The sequence below is a fragment of the Coenobita brevimanus genome, chromosome 73 (genome assembly GCF_032717465.1).
Source record: "Coenobita brevimanus isolate Jiangsu-jjx chromosome 73, ASM3271746v2, whole genome shotgun sequence".
Taxonomy (NCBI): domain Eukaryota; kingdom Metazoa; phylum Arthropoda; class Malacostraca; order Decapoda; family Coenobitidae; genus Coenobita; species Coenobita brevimanus.
Genome location: NC_137026.1, coordinates 3,575,704 through 3,600,029, shown reverse-complemented (window position 1 = coordinate 3,600,029; position 24,326 = coordinate 3,575,704). Strand labels below are relative to the sequence as shown.

Below are 24,326 nucleotides of genomic sequence, written 5' to 3'. Positions count from 1 at the left end.
GTTGCTACTCCTGCAGATGGTTGGTGTGAGTGACTAGAGAATTAGTCTACTGTCCCAAACGCACTTTCGATTCCCACACAAACTAATCCTCCCACACAACACCAAACCAAGGGCGATAGCGGACGGGTCCTGAAGTTCCAGCATTTTCGTACTTGTTTCATATGCAGCAAACATTCATTATCCAATACAAGCAAGCAGGCAAGAGTCAGATTAGGTTAAATTTGTTAAAACAGCATCTTTCACAGTCACTAACACGTCCTACAGACATCCCCGCTAATACCAATCCTGCGAAGACAACCTTATAACATGTGTATATGGATGGTTGTAGCTCTCTCTCTCTCTCTCTCTCTCTCTCTCTCTCTCTCTCTCTCTCACACACACACACACACAACCGCGCTAAGGGTCACGCATTGGATCCCACCCAGGGGTATTTGCTGGGTGGTAGGAAGGGCAACCTGTAACAGAGTGGTACGCCTCAATACAGCCCTCTACACAGCAGCGTGCCAGCCGCTCAAAAGGGGTGTGCAAGGCTGAATATTATAAGTAAATATACAGCAGAGTCCAGATGTCCTGTCCTATAGGAAAAATATTTGCAATTCACATACTGTAACGCCATCATGCACTATTTTTGTTGTCACTTCAGTTTATTGTACTTTTTCTCCTCTTGACAAACTGACTACACAAATATGCCCCACACACAAACAAGTAAGTCATGACACTTTATAAGTAAGGGTTCATTCACGACATAAGGTTTACATGCCTCCCTCAACAAAATAGTGCCAATAACGTCTACTAAGATTATAGCAGCGACCTACCAGGTAGTACTTTAAAAATAATACACTTTCGACACACTTGGAGAGAGATTTGAGAAGATGAGACAAATCTACACACATCAGAAACGATAACAAAGCATGAAAGTCAAAATATGGTTTAAAAAAAAATGCTTATAACGTAAGTTGGATATTACATACTCTCACATACATATAAAAATATATCTATATGTTTATCTATCTACACACGTATGTATGTATGTATGTATGTAATACATATACATACATACATCTGTCTATCTATGTATCTATTGCCAGACGCCTTAATTCCTTACGGGGTGGCAACAAACAAATCGCCTCCACGTAGCCCTGTCCCCCGCCATTTCACTGCCGTGCTCCCAACTCACACCCTCCTCTCTCATTTACCACTCCACTCCATCCCTCCACCTCATCCTCGGCCTCCCCCTCCCTTTCCCCCCCTCCATCTCACTCACATACACTCTCTCTCTCACATACACAGTCTCTCACCCTCCATCCTCTCCACATGGCCAAACCACCTCAGTGTGTTCCTCCTAACGCTTCCTATCACATCCACATCCGCATCCACAGATATATATATATATATATATATATATATATATATATATATATATATATATATATATATATATATATATATATATATCCATCCATCATCCAATCCTACGTTGCCCCAGGAGGAACGTAAGAGCCCGGGGCTAGGCAAGTTAGTCCTGAAATTTGAGATGAGGGTGACCAGCCTCACTCATCCCTAAGTGGCATTATGTGAGCAATAACCCCAACCCTCCCTTGGATATAAACCTTCACGGCTAAATCCGATTGGAGTGCTGCAATTACCCACTGAACCACCAGGCGCCATAATTTGGTTATATGGTTACCACCCAGCGTAGTAAATGGTTTCCTGGTGAACAGGAAACAATTTGGCTTGCCACTCAGTTTAGAGTCATCCATAGGCAGAATGAACAGGAGAGAATGAAGAAAGGAAAGACAAAAGAGGGAGTATAAAGTCAACTGTAGGCAGAAGGACGAGGAAAACATGAAGTAAAGAAAGACAGAAGAGGAAGGAAGGAAAAGAGGGAGGAGAGGAAAGGAAAGGGCTGACACTTAAGAGCAGCACTACATCGAGTGAGTGGATGGTGAGCGCCCCCACCTACCACTAATATTATATATCTATCTATCTATCTATCTATTCTATATATATATATATATATATATATATATATATATATATATATATATATATATATATATATGTGTGTGTGTGTGTATATATGCAGAGTAAACACATACCATCTCTCTACCTGCACTTGGGGACGCCTACTGTGCTACATAACATGGTCTCACTTCACTCCCAGTCCAATATTCAGTACCTCCCCCCTGGACCGCTGCCTCCCATCCCCCTTACCCTCAACCCATTGATATCATGACGACGGTGGAGAGTTGGTGGTGTCCCTCTCCCTGCCTGCCCAGCCACCGTGGTGATGGTAGGAGGAAAATGATGGACATACACTTTGTCTTTTGCCCTTCTGCTTCTCTCACGCCCTGCCATGAAGGTGGCAGTGGTCTCACTGCTTTACTGTGGCGGATGCACTGATTCCTCTCTCAACTAACAGTGACTTATGACCGACTGCTGTCCTGGCCCATCTCGACCTACCATGACCCTAGCCCCTCGCTACCTACCATGGATATGGCCACCTGGCGACCTGGTCTGGTCTTGGTCCCCCATGACTTATGATGGTCCTGGCCCCTCATGACGTACCATTGTTCTGATTCCCTGTGACCTACCACGGTCCTGTTTCCACCAACTACCATGGTCCTGCCCCTCGCCACCTACCTTGCCATCTTACAACCTGCCATGGTCTTGCTCCTCATCACCTATTATGATCCTGCCCCTCACCTCCTGCCATGCCCCTGCCCCTCGCTACCTACTATGCCATCTCCTTACCAACCAGCCACGGTCCTGCCCTTCATCATCAGTTATGATTCTGCCTCGCACCTCCTGCCATGGCCCTGCCCCTCGCTACCTCCCACTGTTCTGAGCCTAGTCACCTACCATGGTCATGGGCCTGGTTACCTACCATGACCGTGGGCCTGGTCATCAACCATGATCATGGATATGGTCACCTACCATAGTCGTGTGCCTGGTCACCTATCATGATCGTGTGCCTGGTCACCTATCATGATCGTGTGCCTGGTCACCTACCATGATCGTGTGCCTGGTCACCTATCATGATCGTGTGCCTGGTCACCTACCATGGTCGTGTGCCTGGTCACCTACCATGGTCGTGTGCCTGGTCACCTACCATGGTCGTGTGCCTGGTCACCTACCATGGTCGTGTGCCTGGTCACCTACCATGGTCGTGTGCCTGGTCACCTACCATGGTTGTGGGCCTGGTCACCTACCATGGTCGTGTGCCTGGTCATCTACCATGGTCGTAGGCCTGGTCACCTACCATGGTCGTGGGTGTGGTCACGTACCGTGGCGATGGTGGCGGGCAGGTGGCTGTGGTCCTCCTCGACGACGGTGACCTCTGGCCGCGGGTGAGGGAAGAATGGCGGGTTGTCGTTGACGTCGGCCACCCTCACCTGCACCAGCGTGGTGGCGCCGCCGCCTCCGCCCTCACCCCACACCACAAGCTCGTGCTGACACAGGGACAAGAAAATTTCATTATCAGTCATGGAGTTCTCAATGGTTCTCTCAGTGTTATCGAAGCCTTTGCATTTATCTTCCGGGACAACTTCATCACTGCAATTCACCTTTTAGACGGTCACTATGAAAAAATGCCTTCAAATCCACTGCGATTCAGAATTACTTTTGTTAGTCTTATTCTGACCCTTCCCTCTCGCCTCTGTGTCCCACAGGTTCCATATCACGTTTTCATTGCCATATTAAGCTGGTGTAGATTCACAGTGAAACTAACAAGTCGTCCCCACTGGCACACATTGCATGTTTTACTCTCCCTATCTCCCTCTCACATGATCTGTCGATGCATCACAGTGCCACATCTTGACCGTCACTGGCACAGCATTAATATAACCCTCTGAGCATCCCGTTTCCCTGCACTACTTTGGGACTGTATTCAAATATGAAAATTCACTCCGAGCGCAGCCTGGCTCTCACATTATAATCAACCCTTGCTATCACACACACACTTCCATATGCCCCATGAATAGTTTCAAAGGAGTTCATACTTGTCACACTGCACGGTAAAAATCGTATGAACGTAGTTATCCACCGTCATCAAGCCAACCTGTGAATGTGGCGCGCCACATAGTCACCATATTTTCCTGCCAAACATTTCTCACTATTATAGCCCTTAATATTAAGACTTACATTAACATGTATAACTAAAGTAATATCAATAGAGAAGATTAGACTCTGATAAGATTATATGAAAAGAAAATTTAATTAATTCATTGTTATGCTTATATTACAGTCTGAAAGAAGACAGCGTATATTTGGCTTTCATCTCCGGTTTCCACTAGATCTAAACCTTTCAGACACGCCGAGTGAACCGAGTCAAAGGGTTCATTTGTTACCATTAGCGGGAGGGAGAGTGAATGTTGGAGTGCTACTGAATATTGAATAAATAAAGAGGGTAAGGGTAATGCAGGGGATAAAGCATTGTATTACTCAAGCCTTTATATCACACACACACACACACACACACACACACACACACACACACACACACACACACACACACACACACACACACATCGATACCATTATTTTCCCTATCTTCCCCTGGAACTTGCTTTGATATGTGAGGGAGTGATATTTTATTTAATAATTCCTATTGGTCGGATAATGTAAAAAGGAACAGAGGTATTTAAGAAAAAAGTAAAACTATATGGTGTACGAAACTTATTTTGACTCATTGTTCCACAAGCGATGTCCATTTAACTAGTAAAATAATCAGAAGTTTGCCACACCCATCTGCTGCTAGCCAGAGCAAAAACTCACACTTTACACCATACATTATTTATGGAGGTTTATTAATCAGGAGTTTTGATCGGATGTGGATCAAGCTTCTGGAAGGCTTGAGGGTCAGGAAAGGTTACAGCAATTCTAGTCTCTGAGAATCTGTCGAAGATCTTGGTCACAGAACAATGTCAAATACTGTATTCAACGCTTAGATCATGTAGGTGGCGGGTGTTCGACTCTCTGAACGATCCTTCTAGGTTAAACACTTAAGGCCTATACAATGTCTCTTGCAGGGCCGGATTAACCTTGCCGTGGCCTGGTAGGCAACGCAGACGGTTGGCATGCAACATACAGATCTCTTTTTTCCGTTATTTCCAGTGAAATTTTGGCATGACCTATAATGACCTTTTTCTATGGCCTGATGGGTTGGGTAATGGCCCTTATTTGGACGCCCAAAGCGTACATTCATTCTGCTCTGGAAGTCTGGATGGCCTGTTTCAGACCGTGGCCTGGTAGGTAGTTGCCCATTTTGCTTATACCTGGTAAGCCGGCCCTGGTCTCTTGGATACTGGCTAAACCATTTAACGAGCAAGTATACAATAATTACAAGCCCTTAAAGGATTTACAACACGATTTTACTGGTTATTGTTGTTGTTGTGGCTGCAGACATAACTATACTTGACCCCAATGGATTACAGTCTACAGTTGCCGTTTCTTCTGCAGGCCAACACCACCTTTCTGCAGGACAGGAAAAGAACTAGCCTATTTTTTTTTTTATAACAGTTCTGTAGCCCGATTATGTGGATGCCACTGAGCGAAGGCTCCCACTCCAGTATCAACTTACTCTCAAAGGTTATGTTTAGCAATTTTTCAAGGAATGGCATGGGGGGGGGATTTCTTGCTCGACATAAATCTAAATATATTATATTCTTTTAATATCTTTATCCTTAATCAAATGAGTTATCAGTTTTTATAACTGAATTCACTCTGCCTTACCCTAGACAATTTCTAGGAAACTCGTAACCAAAGAAAGGGTTATTCGTAGATTATAGTCTGGTTACTGGAAGGTAAAATATTCTATTTTAGTATTACTATCAATTACTAAGCAAAATTTTGCAGCTTGGAACAGACATTTTTAACTGCGGAACTTAAACATAACATTCAGTAACTCTGATACCTATTAAAGGTTTCCTCTAAGCTTAATAATATTATGCAGCCCTGCAAGAATGAAATATACAGGACTTACCGTCATGAAGGAGCTGAAGCAGTCATCAGCCATGGAAATTCTGTCTAACGTCTCACAATAGCATTCTATAACGGAAAAGATTCATATCACCGCAATATGATTTTACATGTTATGGGGAATTTCTCTGCTGGACAAATAAACGAATTATACTTGGCTAACTCATTACAAGAGTAATTATCACCAGGCCTAAAAAATGAGATTTATTCAGGCTACCACCACATGACTTTGTCACAAGGAGGGAAACCAATGCCTGTCCAAGATTAACAAACCTCCATAAATAATGTACGATGTGAAGTATGAGTTTTTGCTCTGGCTAGCACCAGACAAGTGTGGCAAACTTTTGATTATTTTACTAGTTACATGGATATGTTTCATACGCCTTATGTTTTTATTTTTTACTTAATATTCTTTCTTCAATCATTATCCGACCTATAGAAGTTCTTACGTAAAATACCACTCCATCACAAATCAAAGCAAGTTCCAAGTGGAGATAAGGAAAATAATGGTATCGAGGTATGTGTGTGTGTGTGTGTGTGTGTGTGTGTGATATAAAGGCTTGAGTAATACAGTGCTTTATCCCCTGCACTACCCTTACCCTCTTTATTTCTTCAATATTCAGTAGCACTCCAACATTCACTCATCCTCCAGCTAATGGTAGCAAATGAACCCTTTGACTCGGCTCACTAGGCGTGTCTGAAAGGTTTAATCTAGTGGAAAAAGGGGAGGGGAGCCATATCTACGCTTTCATGTCTGTTCGTTGTCAGACTGTAATATAAGCATAACAATGAGTTAATTATCTTTTCATATGATCATGTCATGAGAGTCTAATCCTCTCTCTTCATACTGTACTGAGGAATGTAGTTCAACAATTTCCTCATTTCCTTTTCTTACACTTGTTTTGAAGTCATGCATCAGCTACAGGGTGATCCGTAAAAAGTGCACCTCTAATAATTCATCAGGAGGTACACCCGGAGAAAGTTCCGCCTTATACGCCTGTCTGCCAGTTCGGACCTTTATGCGTGAGACAACCACTAATCAAGCAGTAGCCAGACACTCAAATGTCTGGTACCACTATGTGGGAGGGGAGAGGTTAAAGGAGGAGGAAGGCTGGGGGAGCTGATAGTTCCTACCCCTCCCTTCCATCCCCATCCTTCTCATACAGTTACCAGATAGATGAATATTGGCTACAGCTTCGCTACCACTTGTCTCACATTTACTGTTTCGAAGTGGTGAGCGAGTGTATAACGCGAAACTTTCCCCGGCTGTACATTATGCGGCTCAGTCTGCTGGTGTGGGCATGGCAGTGGAAGCGGGAAATGAATAAATGATGCAGGGAAGACACTGATCAAGCTGACTCGGCTGTCCTAATAACACACAAGAAATCGCCCGGCGGAATGGGAGAGAGCATTGTTTTTCACCTCTTTAATTCAATATTTTTAATTTCATTTTCGCCACCTTCAGAAAAATATAACCAGTTTTGGGGAGACGTGTGGAGAAGGGTGGATCTGGAGATTTCGTAACACTTCTTCCTTAGCGATTTATCTGCACAGTGCACCTGAATATCCTAGTATGCAGTACTGATTCAAACTGTGTCGATATTTAAAAAAATGTAACATACACATAAAAGCATTAAGGTGTAATATGAAGAATAAATCGCTTAGGGAAATGTTATACGACACATACTGTATGCAACCTAGAATATGACACTGTATCTAATTCCTCCAAAATTCCCTCCAGACTTAATTGTCTAGATACAAAAAGAATAAGTAGAAGATTTTGTGTCCTTCTCACCGTGGTATGTGTTGAGAATAAGTATAAGAATCTGATGCCCTTCTCACCGTGGTATGTGTTGAGAATAAGTATAAGAATCTGATGCCCTTCTCACCGTGGTATGTGTTGATAATAAGTATAAGAATCTGATGCCCTTCTCACCGTGGTATGTGTTGAGAATAAGTATAAGAATCTGATGCCCTTCTCATAGTGGTGTGTGTTGAGAATAAGTATAAGAATCTGATGCCCTTCACACCGTGGTATGTGTTGGGAATAAGTAGTAGAATCTGATGCCCTTCTCACCGTGGTGTGTGTTAATAAGTATAAGAATCTGATGCCCTTCTCACCGTGTTATGTGTTAATAAGTATAAGAATCTGATGCCCTTCTCACCGTGTTATGTGTTAATAAGTATAAGAATCTGATGCCCTTCTCACCGTGGTGTGTGTTTCGTGGTCGAGGGCTGCGGCGAGGGTGATGATGCCGGTGTGCTGGTCGATGGTGAAGAGGCCGTCCCTGTTGCCGCCTGTGATGCTGTACCGCACCGCCGCACCTGCCACATAAACACACATTAATACTCCACTACACACTTAACGATGCACCAAGATGGCTGCTTTTTCTTGATTTATTCTTGCTATTTCCGGACGATTTTATTTAGCTCCGGAGAAACATGTACAGTCGCCCCAAGAAGTGATGGCAGAGTTTCAGATTCCTTCGGTCACTCTGCACTGATATACATTCAATGAAAACTTAGTGAAATGGTAAAACTTCTGGGCCTCCATAACGTCTTATAAAGTAAAATATATATTACGCTAAGAATTACGTAAAAATGAATAACATAGGTAGTGATATATTAGAAGTTAACACTCAGATATACGTCTCCCGATTTGAACGAATGTGCAACGTATTACTCCACGCACGGAGCGCAGCGTAACCCCTTTTCCTGACGTATTTGCTTCCCAGGATTTCAAATACAGAATGCTTTAGTTTCGAAGACCAGTTAAGGAAAACTCGTGTAATTGCAATACACTAACTTATTTTCAATAGCTATGATGATGATACAGCAACAACAAGGATGCCGTAACAACGAAGTTTATCTTAGTAATGATACCTTACCTGCGGTAGCAGCAAGACCATTCTGCCTTTTATTCCGTGTCTTCCCTTCGCTTATAGTGACTTTATTCCTCACTGATGCAAAATCATTTTAAGCTGTAAGAAGATATGACAGGTTTTACCTTTTTTCATACACTGGGCAATGAAGAGGACGAAAGCATGAGCTTATACTCTTGCAGTGCAAAAGCACATACTTTTTGCTCTAGATAATAATCTCTAGTATCTTTTAAAATAAACTTCTGTGTCCTGCTTAGTTTTAAACTCAGTGGCTTGTTTATGAACATTTGCATTTCATTTGCCAACTGTTTAGATACTAAGGATACTTTAATAGGCTATGACACAAGTTTGTCATTATCCAAGAAGCTCCGACTCTCGGCAAATTTTCGAGGTTTTCCTTATTTTTCATTCATTGATAGTCCTCTGGGTTATATTAAAACTTCAAAAGAATTTTCTTAATGAAAAACTCGCCAAATGCAGTGTAATGACTCCATGCCTTTTAGTAAAAGTTTGTTTCCTTCTGTGCATATTGACCGAACCATTTAAAATAGCCTGCTAACTTACGCCGCATTCCCGCTTTCTGTCGTCGTGCATGACTACAACAAAAACGGAAATAAATGACTTTAAATTATTCCTTAATATTGTCAAGGAACTATTTTATAAATAATAATGACTGATTTTAATTAATTATTAAAACGCATTTCTTTTTAGTCATAAGCTACTAAAAAATTATTGTGTGTTAACATAATTAGATATGAACTCCGCAGTTTACTCCTGACTGTCCCTGAGCGATAGGTCTGAAATTTCAATTAGTTCCGTTTAGGATTTCCTATTATCGTGACTAACGAACTGATTCCTACAATTCTGAAATATAACGGTACTTTTGCATTTGCTTTTTGTTTTCTGTAACAATTTTACATAATAGGTTTCTCCTTGTAAAGATTTAAGGAGGAGTATGTACATTATCGCTGACCGAAAGCTTCTGGATACTCTGCCGTCATTTCTTAGGCCGACTGTACAAACTGGGAAGGGTCGAGTCTGTAGTTACCCCTAGGCTCGTATTCTCGTCGGTTAATGAAGCTCCCTAACACCTCTTTCTAAGTGATTTATTTTGTATATTACGGCCTGCCGTCCTCTACCATGTTACTTAAATCATTCTAATATCACCAGAACCAGCCGTATCCAAGAATAAATCGCTAAGAAGGAGGTGCTAGGGAGTCTCCTTACCCGACGAGATTACGGCTTTAACTACGTGAATATGGCGCTTTTTTTCTTTTTTTTTTTAGTTTATTTTTGCTTATCTTCAGACGAGTTTATTCAACTTTTGATAAACCTTTTCTGAACTGGAGAGGTTAGGGTCTTTAGTTACATCTAGGCCCGTACTCTTGTTGGTTAAGAAAGCTCCCTAACACCTTTTCCTAAGCGATTTGTTTTGCTTATTACACTTACCTCCCCTGTTGTTTGTTACGTAAATCCTTCTAACATGTCATACGCTGGAAAAATATCGTAACAAAAGTATATTAACCAGCCATATCCAAAAGTGAATCGCTAAGGAAGAGGTGTTAGGAAGTCTCCTTATCCAACGAAAATATGGGCCCTTCATTACAGAGGGTCTCCCAGAAGCTGAATTAAATCGTCTGAAGGTAGCAGGAATAACCCCCCAAAACGACATGGGTGTGTTGGTTGATGCCGCTGTTGTCTTCCGTTATCCTTTGAGCTCCGCGTCTCTAACACCTGCTGAGGTATGACATTTCAACCCCTTCGCTCCGAGTATCTTGTCACTTTAGCTACTACCAGACGATTTAGCTCAGTCTTAAGGGAGAGCTCATGTGGTTAAGGAGTGAGTGAAGGCTACAACTGACCCTTCCAAGTCCAGAAGTCTGTATGAATAAAATCATCTGCAGATAACAAGAATGAAATAAAGAATGGGTCACTCGATTCAAGAGGTTATTTATCCTGCCACAAATTACACGCTACAACGATTCCTTACTGCCAGAATCATCATGACAGAAACTTTACCCTTTATTAACCCTTCCTTGCAATCCAGTGTGACATAAGTGTATCAACCTAAACCTCATTCTTACATTAATGACTAGATACCTTCGCCTCACACAGTGGTACTAATATACAGTCTATGCACACTTCTTTTTCATCTAAGTTCCAAATTGCATACTCAGTCATGTGGAAATCAACGTACAGTATATACTCTAAGTCGTGACAAAACAGTTTCCTTTGTCACTAATCATGACCAAATTTTCCTTTATCGTTATCCATCTCCCCCTCCCCTATCATTACCATCACTTGAAATTACCTCAAGGTATCTGGTACCATGTTCACATTTCAACCTTCAACCATCACTGCACCAGTTATATATGCATGCAAAAATAAACTGGGATACAATTTTGTATCAAGATATCTTTGTAGTGATAAATCTACCAATCTACCCTCCAACCAACCTACCTAACTATCAATCTGTCTCTGTTTATCTATCTAGATACTCGTAGATAGGTAGATTGATAGCGATAGATAAAGACAGACATTTTCACACACACACACACACACACACACACACACACAAACGCGCGCACACACACACACACACACACACACACACACACACACACACACACACACACACACACACACACACATACACACACACACACACACACACACGAGAGAGAGAGAGAATTACAGTGTCTGTGCCCTGTCTTAGTGCTGTAAAAGCATTTTGTCAAACAAATATAATTCCAACTGACTATTTGCGAATTATTAGTTAATAATAATAATAATAATAATAATATTAATAATATTAATAATAGTAATAAACAGCTCATCATTTCACTTTAATAACGTATTGTCCACTTCATTGTAGTAGCTACTTAGTCTATTTTGTTAATCTTGGAGGAGACTTAGAACTGCAGGTGTTCCATATTGCCTTCAATAACCCTTACATCAATAGAGACCCTTCCAGAACTGCAGGTGTTCCATATAGCCTTCAATAACCCTTACATCAATAGAGACCCTTCCAGAACTGCAGGTGTTCCATATAGCCTTCAATAACCTTTACATCAATAGAGACCCTTCCAGAACTGCAGGTGTTCCATATAGCCTTCAATAACCCTTACATCAATAATGACCCTTCCACAACTGCAGGTGTTCCATATAGCCTTCAATAACCCTTACATCAATAAAGACCCTTCCAAAACTGCAGGTGTTCCATATAGCCTTCAATAACCCTTACATCAATAAAGATCCTTCCACAACTGCAGGTGTTCCATATAGCCTTCAATATCCCTTTCACTAATCAAGACAACAAAAGCGTCAGGAGGAAGCAGGAATTAATGGAGAGAACTGTACAGGTTTTGCAGGGTCGTAAAAATGGCCAGTGAGAAAAAGGTTGGTATTCTCGTGCAATTAGGAAGCTTACTAACACCTCATCCTTACCGGTTTATTTCTGATTCTGTTCCGTTAATAATGATGTTTATAAGTGTTATTCATACAATCTAGGTCGACATTAAAAAGATATATGAAACAAAAAAGAAGATATTAATGGGAGGTTTCGATAATAAATAGTTAAGGAAGAGGTGCTAAGGATCTGCCTTCCCCGACGAGAATACGGGCCCAAACCAGACTGATCCGGGTCTTAAGTGAGAAATTCGAGTTACCTTGCATGTTTCAATTCCCTCTATACTCCTTTTACCTTAACTTGGCTTAGATTTCTGTCCTTTTGCCGTCTATTTAATGTAACTCAGTGATAGGCTAAGACAATGTCATGGCTCCACAAGCTTCCAATATCGCTTCTTCGTGACTAGCATCAAACGCTCTGATTGTTTTTATAATTTTTTACTCGGTATTCAGGATGGAGATGGCTTCCAACTATTAGCTCAAGTGACAGGATAAGCCAATGCTGAGGCTCCACATCCTTTCCGTATCGCTTCTTCGTGACTAGCATCGTAATCTCGTGTATATCTGTCTTTGCGACTTAGTATTCAAGATAGAGAGATGACAATTTTAGGCCACGTTAGAAGCTCAATGATAGGCTGACAATGCTATGGCTCTACTTCCTTTCCACATCGCTTCTTCGTGACTAGCATCATAATCTATGACTCTGTATTCAAGACTGAGATAGTAATTTTAGGCAAGGTTAGTGTAAAAAGGGTAAAACATAGCCAATCGCTGTGGAGGGTTGCAGTTCTTTTGCATTGGCATGTACGCTTTGGTATTTCATAAGGTCTAACCACACAAGATTTTCGTCAGCTGAGAGAAATCCTAGTTGTTAAAGTTTTCGAACTCTACCTCCAGGAACTGTTTCTCTTCTTCTAGTACACCCGAGAATTTTATTTCGGCTGTTACACTATTTAAAACTTGTCTCGAGGAACTGTTTCTCTGCTAATATACTTCTTTTACCTTAATTTGGCCAAGATTCTTTTATCATAATTCCTAGTGAGTGATGAACAGGGTGGCTTTAGGAGTGGCAGAGGATGTGTGGACCAAATATTTGCATTGAGACAGATAGTAGAGAAGGCTTGTGGGAAGGACCATAACGTGTTTATGGCATTCATGGATCTGGAAAAAGCATATGACAAAGGGGACAAAGAAGGATTGTGGAAAGTTTTGCGCATATACGGTGCAGAGGGTAAGCTGCTAGGTGCCGTCAAGAGTTTTTATGATGGTAGTGAAGCATTTGTCAGGGTTAATGGGCATCTAAGTAAATGGTTCACGATCGGTGTGGGCGTGCGACAAGGTTGTGTGATGTCCCCATGGTTGTTCAGAATATATATGAACGGGGTGATGAGAGAAGTAAAAACACGAGTAATGGAGAGAGGGATGGCGTTGGTAATGAATGGTGATGGATGGAATATCTCAAATTTGTTGTATGCTGATGATGCAGTACTGCACGCAAGTACCGGACAAGAACTTGGTAGACTAGTGCAGAGTTTTGCTGATATCTGTAAGCGTCGTGCCTTGAGAGTAAATGTAGAAAAGAGTAAAATGATGTTTATTGAGCGGAAAGGTAACTCCCAGTGTGATGTAACAGTGAATGGAGAGGGACTGGAACTGTTGAGAGAGTTCAAATACCTAGGTACAATGATAAGAAAGAGAGGAAAATGTCCAAAAGAAGTTGAAAGTTGAGTGACACAAGGAGGAAAAGTAGCTGGTGCAATGAAGGCCTTGATCAGAAACAGAGGCTTGAGTGTTGCAGCTGCACGAGGCTTGCATGAAGGAGTGTTAGTGCCAACTTTAACATATGGATGTGAGACTATGGTGCGGCATGAAAATGAAAAGTCAAGAGTAAGTGCTGCGTTATGTATGTGGTGTACAGAGGGTGGATAGGATACGAAATAATGTGATTCATGAAAGATGCGGAGTGAGGAAGTCGGTGGACACCAGAATCGAAGGGAGTGTCCTGAGATGGTATGGTCATGTGGAGAGAATGGATAACAATAGAGTGGTGAAAAAGGTATATCTGAGCGAATTCAAAGAAGGGAGAAGGCGAGGTAGGCCAAGGAGAAGGTGGAGAGATGTGGTGGATGACTGCGTGAGGAAGAGAGGTTTGGAAGTCGGTGAGGCTAGGGAAATGACAGGAGATCGAGCTGGCTGGATGAATGTTGTGAGGAGAAGTACATGATGAAGGATTTTGGCAACCCTGTTTAACATGGCAGCGTCTGGACTGACTCTATCGGATACGATTATGTGAAGTTACAAAACATGGTGAATGTTTTTGGTGTACCCGATAGAGCCATGACTCCGGGGGCTTGAATGATGAGTGAATTTAAGTGTGGCCCATCGGATTGGGCAAATTTGGGCTGTCTGGACATTGGTACTCCTCAACCTGCGCTAGCGTAGGAAAGGAGGTCCGGATAATGATGATGATGATGATGCCAGTTACTTCAAGTGGCTCGGTGACAGAATAAGATAATGCTACAGTCCCATACCCTATCTACAGCACTTCATCATGACTAGCATTCAGGGTATACAATAAGGAAAAATTGTCATTACACATCTAATCCAAAATTTCGTGATCCATTATATATATATATATATATATATATATATATATATATATATATATATATATATATAAGTTAATATTTCCTGGTATTATAATTTTGAATTCGTGTACCCAATATATTTAGTAACTAGGAAATACCGTAAACGTCCACACTGAAGATGTGGAACGAGTCCAAGCTCTGCCGGTGCGAATTTTGACACATACAAGTAATATTTCACACCTTAATGCAGTTAGAGATCTCCTCAAGTGGCAATAGCAGCCTACAGAGAGCTCCCTAAATGGCGAGGGATAATATTTTACACCCCAACCTGTACTATTGTAGCCTACAGAGATTTCCCCAAATGGTGAGGGATACTTCTTTTCAACCCAAGCTGAACATTTCTTAACACTCTTAAGTGAATTTCGGCTAAGTAAATTGTCCTCGCTCTCGCTTGGACAATAAGATTAAATGTAAATATGTCAAATATAAACTAAAGATAGGGACCTACTTAAAAAAAAAAAAAAAAAAAAATTATTCTAACATCCATAAACTTGATCATGAAATAAGTGGAGGCTAATGAATTCAGAAATTCATAAAAGCCAATAAAAAAAAGGTACAAGTACATAAAAAAAAAAAAAAACAATTTTAAAAAATTAAACTTAGTGCCATCTCTTCGTAAGTGTTTAGAAATTCTGAGTAGGCTATGCTGCCAAACGTTATCCATTTTTTTTTTTTTTTTAACAGAACGGAGGAAGGAAAAAACAAATGAATAAAAAATACAAATCCATGCACAAGATTCTGATTGCACATAATCAACTTCATTATTACCACACAATCACCTCGATTACTGCACAGATCAAACTGATTACTGCACATTATGTGATCACTGCACACTTCTTTTAAACCCTGCCAGCACCATAATCTAGTTCTAATCTATTTCTACAACTGACCATTGAAGACGAAGGGGTGGCAATTTTATACCAAGGTAGAATAAAAAGAGAATTTTATGTGGGCCACTATTTCACACATTTCTTCAATCGCGAGAAATCCCAGCAGTCAAAAGGTTAATGTCTTGAATGGGGGTGAAGTTCTTCGGTTCGAAAAGTATATTCAAAGGTGAATAAAATCGTCTGAAAACGGCAAGAGTCAACAGCAAAATACGTCATTAAAGTGAAGTGGTTAAGTGGCATACTGGTACCCTGGGGCGGTATACACGAACATATTTACGATGTGCTGAGACTTGGACTTGTTTTTCCATGACTGAAGACAGAGAGAGAGAGGTCTCCACAAGTCCCGCGTTCCTCCTATAAAAAGCAAATTTAAGCTGCGGGAGATAAATTATCGTAGGTTCTATCTACACTGTGCAGGATGAACAAGGAAAGGAGAGTGTATAATATCCCCACATCTCTAGGTCTTCCTGCTGAAACAAATCTAAGTTACGACGGGAATTCGATCGTAAATATGTTCGAGTATCCCGTCCCTGGCTTTACACCCGTCCACTACCTCTCCACAAGGGGCCACTTTTTATAAACCTTCCTAACCATAAGATTTTTACAGATTTGCCTATTGTGCCTTTGTTGTCATTAGTTTATATATACAATTCTTCAGTCAAGCCAGAGCTGACATTAAGGTGAAAAAAAAAAAAAAACGAAAAACAGAGTGAATATTTAAGTGAAAATACAAAGAATCAGCTTATCTGTAAAATGAATATTACATTAAAAAATAAATTAAAAGGATACTACCTTTAAAACTACATATATACTAACTATAAAAACATGAAAAACAAATTTCTCTGTGCAGCGAATATTATATACAATAAAAGGGGGAAAGGGAAGCTATCTGTAATAGTATGTACCTATCATGGAGGAAAAAAATATATGTAATAATATGTAACTATCAAACAATACGAAAAAAATATATCTGTACAGCATATATTGAAAAAAAAAAATCTGTAATAATATGTAACCATCATGAAGAGAGCTATTTTTCTTTTTTTTTCTTTTTTTTTTTTTTACGTGTCCGACTCTGGGCAAAGGCTTCAGGGCCAGTAGTCCTCCTTGGGGCCCAGTAGTCCTCCGACATCTCCACATGTCACCACTTCGGCGCTAATACCCACCATCCATATTGAGTACATGCTAGGGCTGTCTCATACAGGACTGGTGTACTGGTATTAGCGAGGGTATTTTTACGACATGTCGGCGGGTCATCTGGTAGATCAGAAAAGTCTGCATTTTTAGAAATTCAAATCCTTAAACTGTTCCCTGCCCCAGCCGGGATTTGAACCTGGGTCCATTAGGACTGCAGGCCGCCTCTCTACCGATTCAACCAACTTAACGATAAAGGAAATTGCGGTGATAATTTGTAACTATCAAAAAATATGAAAAACAGAACTTACCTATACAGCGAATATTAATGTAAAAAAAAAAAAAGGAAAATGGAAACTGTCTTTAATATTAAATATCTATCAAGAAGACTACAAAACCAAGCGAGGAAACTGATATAATATGTAGCTATCACGAAGATTAAAAAAACAAAACAAAACGGCAACTACCTGTAACAATACGTACCTATCATGGAGACTTAAAAAAAAAAAAAAGAGAACGTAAAAGAAAACTACTTAATAATAAGTAACCATTCTGGAAGCAAAAAAAAAAAGGAAACTGCCCAAAATATGTTAACTACAGTATCATGGAGACTAAAAATATTATGGACAAAAAAAAGATGGGGGGAACTTTCTGTAATAATGTTAACTATTACCGATTAAAAAAAAAAAATATCCAATAATAATACGTGACTATCATGGTGGGAAAAATCAAAACTATCCGTAATAACACGTAACTATCATGGACACTATCTTACCCTGTGAATTGTTCAGGATCTATTATGAACACAAGTCCGGCTCTTCTCGCGCTGTTTAAGCTGGACTATTGCACTATAGTTCTTTCACATCAACTTGGTTCAGATTTTTGTCTCTGTAGATTATTTCAAGTAGCTCAATGGCTAGAAAATACAATACGGCTCTTCATCATTTTCACAGCCATTCTTCGTGATTATCATCATAATGTGATATTACTCTATTGCTATAGCTCAACAATCAAGATAAATAAATGGAAATAGTAGACCAAATTAGAATAAAAGGGTATACTTAGGTCCTGCTTGCCGCTTCATCGCCGTCTATCTCCAGGATGTGGCTGGTGGCAATTTGAGGAAAGCTCCATGCTGAATTAACAGGCAGTTTGGCCAGAACAGTGAAGTGAAATTCTCGGGTCTACCACATCCAGATGTCAAAGCTAAAAGGCCGAGACACGGGATAAACAGAAGTACCTTTTTGATCATGCTAGTCTTTGGTACAGCTGCAATATTTCCGCAGCAGAATTAAAGAGTTAACTTTCATTATTGTTCGCTAGACATTGTAAGAGGCATGAACGCTGAATAGTTTCTTCTGACTCAGGGAAATTAAGTGACTCGGTAAATTCTCTTTTTCCTTTCCACAAGTGATAAGCAGAAAGCACTTAGAGAGCGAATACCTCCACCAACGCCAGTCGGATTTAAAACTTATGGCTGGAATTCCTCTTTCCTACCAGACGAATACTTTTATGATTTCACATGGTCAATTAATTTCACTGTTTTAATGTTCTCTATTTATGAATTTCAGAGATCGCATACCTAAACTGATGCCTATTAAATTTATGATTTATTCCTGCATCCATATCCCGAATCACCTCAAAAACAAACCAACTCTTCCTTGAACCACTGCCCACCCATCAACCTAATTTAACTGAAATCCGAGGACAGTTTTTGGGAGATGTTATCTTGTACACAGACAGACAGATACACAGACACTGGTGGATACATAACCTCCTCCAACATCACTGGCGGAGGTAATAAACTGTTGAGATGTAAAATTATTTTTATTTCTATAAAAATCTTGAAGTTGTAAAATCAGATAAGGTATTTCATTTTGGTAAGTCATAACTCTGCCCACAGTATAAACATATTTGATTATTCACTGGATTTTCAACAAAACTTCAGAGAAACTAGAAAATTCTGAACCCCTGAACCTGTTGTTTCCCTTAAACCTGTAAATCCGGCTGGCGTCCTTTGTAATTCATTTTTGGTGCTGCCGGGCGATTTTATTCAATTTAGGAAAGGACTCTCGTAATGAAGGGTTTTATGACATATCTAACCCTTCCTTTTGGAAAAATATAGCCTGCGGTGAGGAAAATCGTTACACGGTGGATATAATAATAATAATAATAATAATAATAATAATAATAATGATAATAATAATAATGATAATGATAAAAATAATAATAATAACAACAATAATAATATAATAATAATAATAATAATAATAATAATAATAAATCCTTGGGTTTCATGTGTTAACGGGCGAGTGGGCAACCACACATCGGACACCATCAAGATTAAACAATCGTCTGACCTTGCACTAGACGGTGACCTAACATCGTGGCTGTGTGAGAGGTACAGTATATACATGTTTGCATCGTTTTGCGCGGAGTTAAGACAGTAATAAAGGTGCTAAATGGGAGGAGGCAAGGACGACGTAATGCACTAAATACCAGCACATCAGGAAGGTAAACAGGAAAGAGACCAGTGAGAGCAACTACGTTAAACAAGGAGGGAAGGAAAGAACGAGGGAAGGAGGGCAGGAGGAGAGGTAGAATTTTGAAGGAAACTGCGTTAAGGAGCCAAACAGTCAAACTAGGAGAGGGAATGAAATGCTTAAAAGAAATGTGCATACGATCAGGAGCAAAACAGAAACTGAAAAGGGAAATTTAATAACAAAATAAGAGGGAATGTGAGTTGAAAAATATTGTGTGACATATTGCAAAAAATTCCATCATACTCTGGGAAGATGCTGCGAAAAAGAGTGTTCAAGGAACCATGCAGTCTTTAACTTCCTTAGTCAGAGGACGTCTCTTAAACAAATCGCCTCCATGTCGCCCTGTCCCCCGCCATTTCATTGCTCTGCTCCCAGCTCACACCCCCCTCTCTCATATACCTCTCCACTCCATCCCTCCATCTCATCCTTGGCCTCCCCCTCCCCCCTTCCACATCACTCACATACACTCTCCTCGTTAGCCTCTCACTCTCCATCCTCTCCACATGGCCAAACTACCTCAGTGTGTTTCTCCTAATGCCTCCTATCACATGCACATCCACACCTCAACGATCCATCACTTCCTCATTTGTCAATCTGTCTCTTTATGTGACTCCATATGCTCCTCTCAAACATCTCATTTCCACAGCTCTCACTCTTGACTTCTGTACCTCCAACAAGGTCCAAGCTTCACTTCCATACGTTAGAGATGGTTTCACAATACTATCATGTAGTAACTTTTCACTTCCCTGCCCACTTCCCTGTTTCTTATCACTGCTTTCGAGAAAGCAGCAAACTTTCTTCCTTGTTGTACCCTTTCAAGCACTTAACCCTCCAAACTTCCATCCTTACTCATCACACTACCCAAGTATTTAAACGCACTCACATTTTCCATTTCCTCCTCATTCAGCCTTATTGTACATTCACTGACTTCACCTCTCTAGAAGACCATACCTTTTCTCTTCCCTATATTCACCTTTAGATTCCGTTTCTTGCATATTCTCCCAGACTCATCCACCAAGCCTTGCAACACCCCTTCGTCTTCACTTAACAACACAGTATCATCTGCAAACAACAATACAGGGAGTTTCCAAACACTGCCCTCTCTCATTAGGGCCGCTCCGACATCCACTCCCCTACCTTGTATCTCTTTTATAACCCCATCCATGTACAGATTGAACAACCATGGAGACATGACACATCCCTTTTTCAATTCAATCTTCATATAGAAAAATTCACGCAGTTCACTATCCACACGCACTGCAGCCTTAGCACCCTCATACATAATGTTCACGGCATTCAACTTCCCATCTACTCCATATATTCTTAATACTTTTTTCATCATTATCTTTATTATTCTTATTCTTGTTATTATTATTAATTTTATTGCAACTACTACTACTACAACAACAACAACTACTACTACTACTACTATTACTACTACTATTATTATTAGCACCGGTAGTAGCAGTAGCAGTAGTATTGTTGCTGCTGCTACTTACAGACAATTTGTTAAAGTTTAGGAAAGGCCTCTCTCGCACTGGAGGGGTTAAGCAGGCTGTATTTATCCCTTGTGGTTCGAAAAGTTTCTCCTTACCTGAATAACAATTCGTCTGGAAGCGGCCTGAGTAAACAACTGATGACGTCGTGGGAGTCAAGGGGCTAAAGAAAGAAGCTGAGATCAGTGCATTATGAGCCGAATCCTAAGTGGCACAATGGGCTTAGTAGCTCTTCTTCTTTGGGAGTTTGTTTTAAGTACTGTACTTTTACGCTCTCGGACATGCTAATTTTATTGTTTTGGTAAGGACAGTGTTCATGGAAGAGGAGAATGAGGTGTGATGTATAAAATAAATCGCTACAGATGAAGTTCCACGAAATCTCTAATTTGGCTCTGTTATTTTTTTTTTTTCCTTGGAAGGAACGGTCTCGCGGGCTTCTGGCCTCAGTTTCCTTCTTCCTTGCATTAAAATAAATAGAGTGAGACCTTCTGAATCCATAACCGTTATCATGAAAGAGAGGGACGGGCGTAAAGGAAAGAGTGTGCGTCAGAGATGGGACACTGGATGAGGAAGGAGGCCGCGGCTTAAATACTGGAAGGTGTGAGCCCCGGTGGCTTTTGTGGAAGAAAAATGAACGCGTGTGTGAAGTATTGGCGCGAGAAGACCGCCAACTTTCGCCGCAGAGTAAGAGAGCCCAAAGTCAGAGTGATTCGCCAAAGGAAAATTGTTTGTTTGCGTATAAGACCCTTAGTCTCCAAGGGTAAGGAGGCTCCCTAGGATCTCTTCCTAAGCGATTTCATTTTTGGATATGGCTGTTCCATATTCTTGTGTGCATTGTTTATGCAGAGTACAGCTATGTTTGAAAGACTTATATAACACTTAACAATAAGATGCAGTAAACAAAATAAATTGCTCAGGAAAAGGTGGTAGGGAGCTTCCTTAACCGACGAGAATACAGGCCGAAAAGACAATCAGAAATGGTTGATAACTGTTGTTGGTATTACACAGACACCAGTTCAATTCTCAAGCGGTTCTTATCTTATATCAGACGATTTTCTAAGCTCACAGAAACCCACCACAGCATAAAGGTTAACAAGTGTTTCAAAGAACGTTTATGGGTGGGAATTAGCCTTGTATTCCCTCCCAGTTAACGTCACATGATTGTATTCCACCAGAGAGGCTTCGTACTTCACTGAGAGAAGCTTTGTATTCCATCCCGCCAACGCCAAAATCACATTCTACCGACAGAAGCTTTGTATTTCATCCCAGCTAACGCCAGAATTACTTTCTACTGAGAAGCTTTGTATTCCATCCCGGCAAATTCCAGAATTATATTCTACCGAAAGAAGCATTGTACAGTATTCCACTGACTGAAGCTTTGTATTCTCTCTCAGCTAACGCCAGGAGTGTATTTCTCCGAGAAGAAACCCACGGCTGAAGTCTGCGAGGACTCCAGAAAAGGCTGCGCAGAAAACTCATTACCCAGTGCAAATTTAAAGGGCCAAGAGCACTGTTAAAGTTCCCGATACATTTAATCTAGGGAAGTGCTAAAATTGCCCCGCTCCGCCCTAATATAAACAAACCCCCGCTGTAAAAGTCGCCAGGCTGAGGGAACAATTTCGCTGGCATTTTATGGAAGCGCCGAATATTGCTTAGAATAATTTGATAAAACCTACGAAAGCCTGACGCAAAATGGTTTCTCACTGCCTTAGGGACACATGAGGGTGATACATTTTTCTGAGGTTACACGCAAACATGGGGCATACACAAGGAACTGGGAGAAGTGCGTACTGCTGTTGAGATTTTTTTTTTCTTCTTCTTCTTGAATGATGATAAACCGATTAAAATCAGCCCTTTCATGGTCGCGCTAACTCTAGTATTTTATTGCAGCCATCGCCGGAAAGCATATATTTCTCTGAATAAGAGCCTTTGAATGATCTGAAAAACTTTATTTTTTATTCCAGCTGACATCGGACGACCTTGATTAATTGCCTCCGCCAAAGAAGGCTGGAGGAGGTACGAGAATGCATTCACCCCTGATTGTCTGTTTGTTTACAAGTAATCCCGAGCAATTATTAATGGATTTCAATAAAATTCTGTGGATATGTGGGTCATGGGCCAAGGAAAAGTTGGTTAAATTTTACTGATGATGTGAGTTCGAGACCCAGTTCGGACTGTTTTTTGTTTGTCTATCTACAAGATACCTAAAAAAGTTATTGTCTTTAATGAAATTTTGCGGATATGTGTTTCATGGGCCACGAAAGACTTGATTAAGTTATGGTAGTGATCTGAGTTGTCTGGTTAGGCGCTGACAGAGGTATCCGTTCCCTGAGTGCTGTTTGCTTGTTAAATCAGTATTGTAATAGAGCCCGTAAGTGGAAGATCCCAGTATCCTGTACAGTCTTTCTTAACTAATTCTTGTTAGCCTACAATCATAAAATCTTTATTCGAATCTGGGAGTACATTTCGAGTAGAAAGAGTTTGCTATGGCTTTCATTAACCCCTTCACTACAAGGCATCCTCTATTAACTGGAAAATAAGGGTGTGGGAAGTAAGAATGATATTTAAAGTATAATGTCGGCGTGGAGTTTAGTGGACAACTGTTTAACTCTTTCCATACCAAGACGCCTACCATGTTTTTCTATTTGCTGCAAACAAATATTTTTAATTCAGTTCATTTTCCTTGCTAAATTTTTTTTTAATTCATTTCACGGGAAATCTCTCATTGTGTAAGTGTTAATTTCTACAATATTTTGTTCCTGCTAGCACCAGACAAGTTTTTACACGACTAAGAAAGAATCGCTTGTGTTAAGATGTTAAGTAAGGCTATGTACAGTCGTTGCAGGAATATTGCTCTACTTCTTGGTCGAAGAATAATGAAATGCCGACACAATATTCTGAAAAGTGTGTTGGGTTCCGAAGATAACATCACCGAGTTTCAGAAGTCACTGCTCACTGTCTCGTTATTTATCGAAAGGGAGTGGATCGATAGTGCTGTTCGTAATTGTACACATTCCCTCGAAAAGTATTTTATAAGTATTATCTTCTTATTATCTAAACAAAATAACTGTCTCTAGCTACGTACATTCCCTCAAAAAGTATTATTTAAGCTAAGTATTATCCAAGTATTATCTAAGCTAAATAACTGTCTCTAGGCTATGCACACCTCCTTAAAAAATTATTTAAGCTAAGTATTATCTACGTGTTATATAAGCTAAATAACTGTCTCTAGGCTACGTACACCCCCTTGTAAAGCATTATTCAAGCTAGATATTATCTACGACTGTTTCTAAACTCTTCACTGAATGACCTTCCTTACGTAATAAAAATATGAGATAAAGATATA

The 24,326-nt window shown here is 40.4% G+C and overlaps 1 protein-coding gene across 1 annotated transcript in view; it reads right to left on the bottom strand.

Moving 5' to 3' along the window:
• Nucleotides 1-24,326, bottom strand: part of LOC145407418 (putative neural-cadherin 2) — a 138,271-nt gene that overhangs the window by 77,769 nt on the left and 36,176 nt on the right. Inside the window, exons 3-4 of the mRNA XM_080278346.1 lie at nucleotides 8,189-8,304; nucleotides 3,288-3,452 (exon numbers count right to left, since the gene is read on the bottom strand). Coding sequence (XP_080134472.1) covers nucleotides 3,288-3,452; nucleotides 8,189-8,304 — 281 coding nt within the window. The remainder of the gene's footprint in view (nucleotides 1-3,287; nucleotides 3,453-8,188; nucleotides 8,305-24,326) is intronic.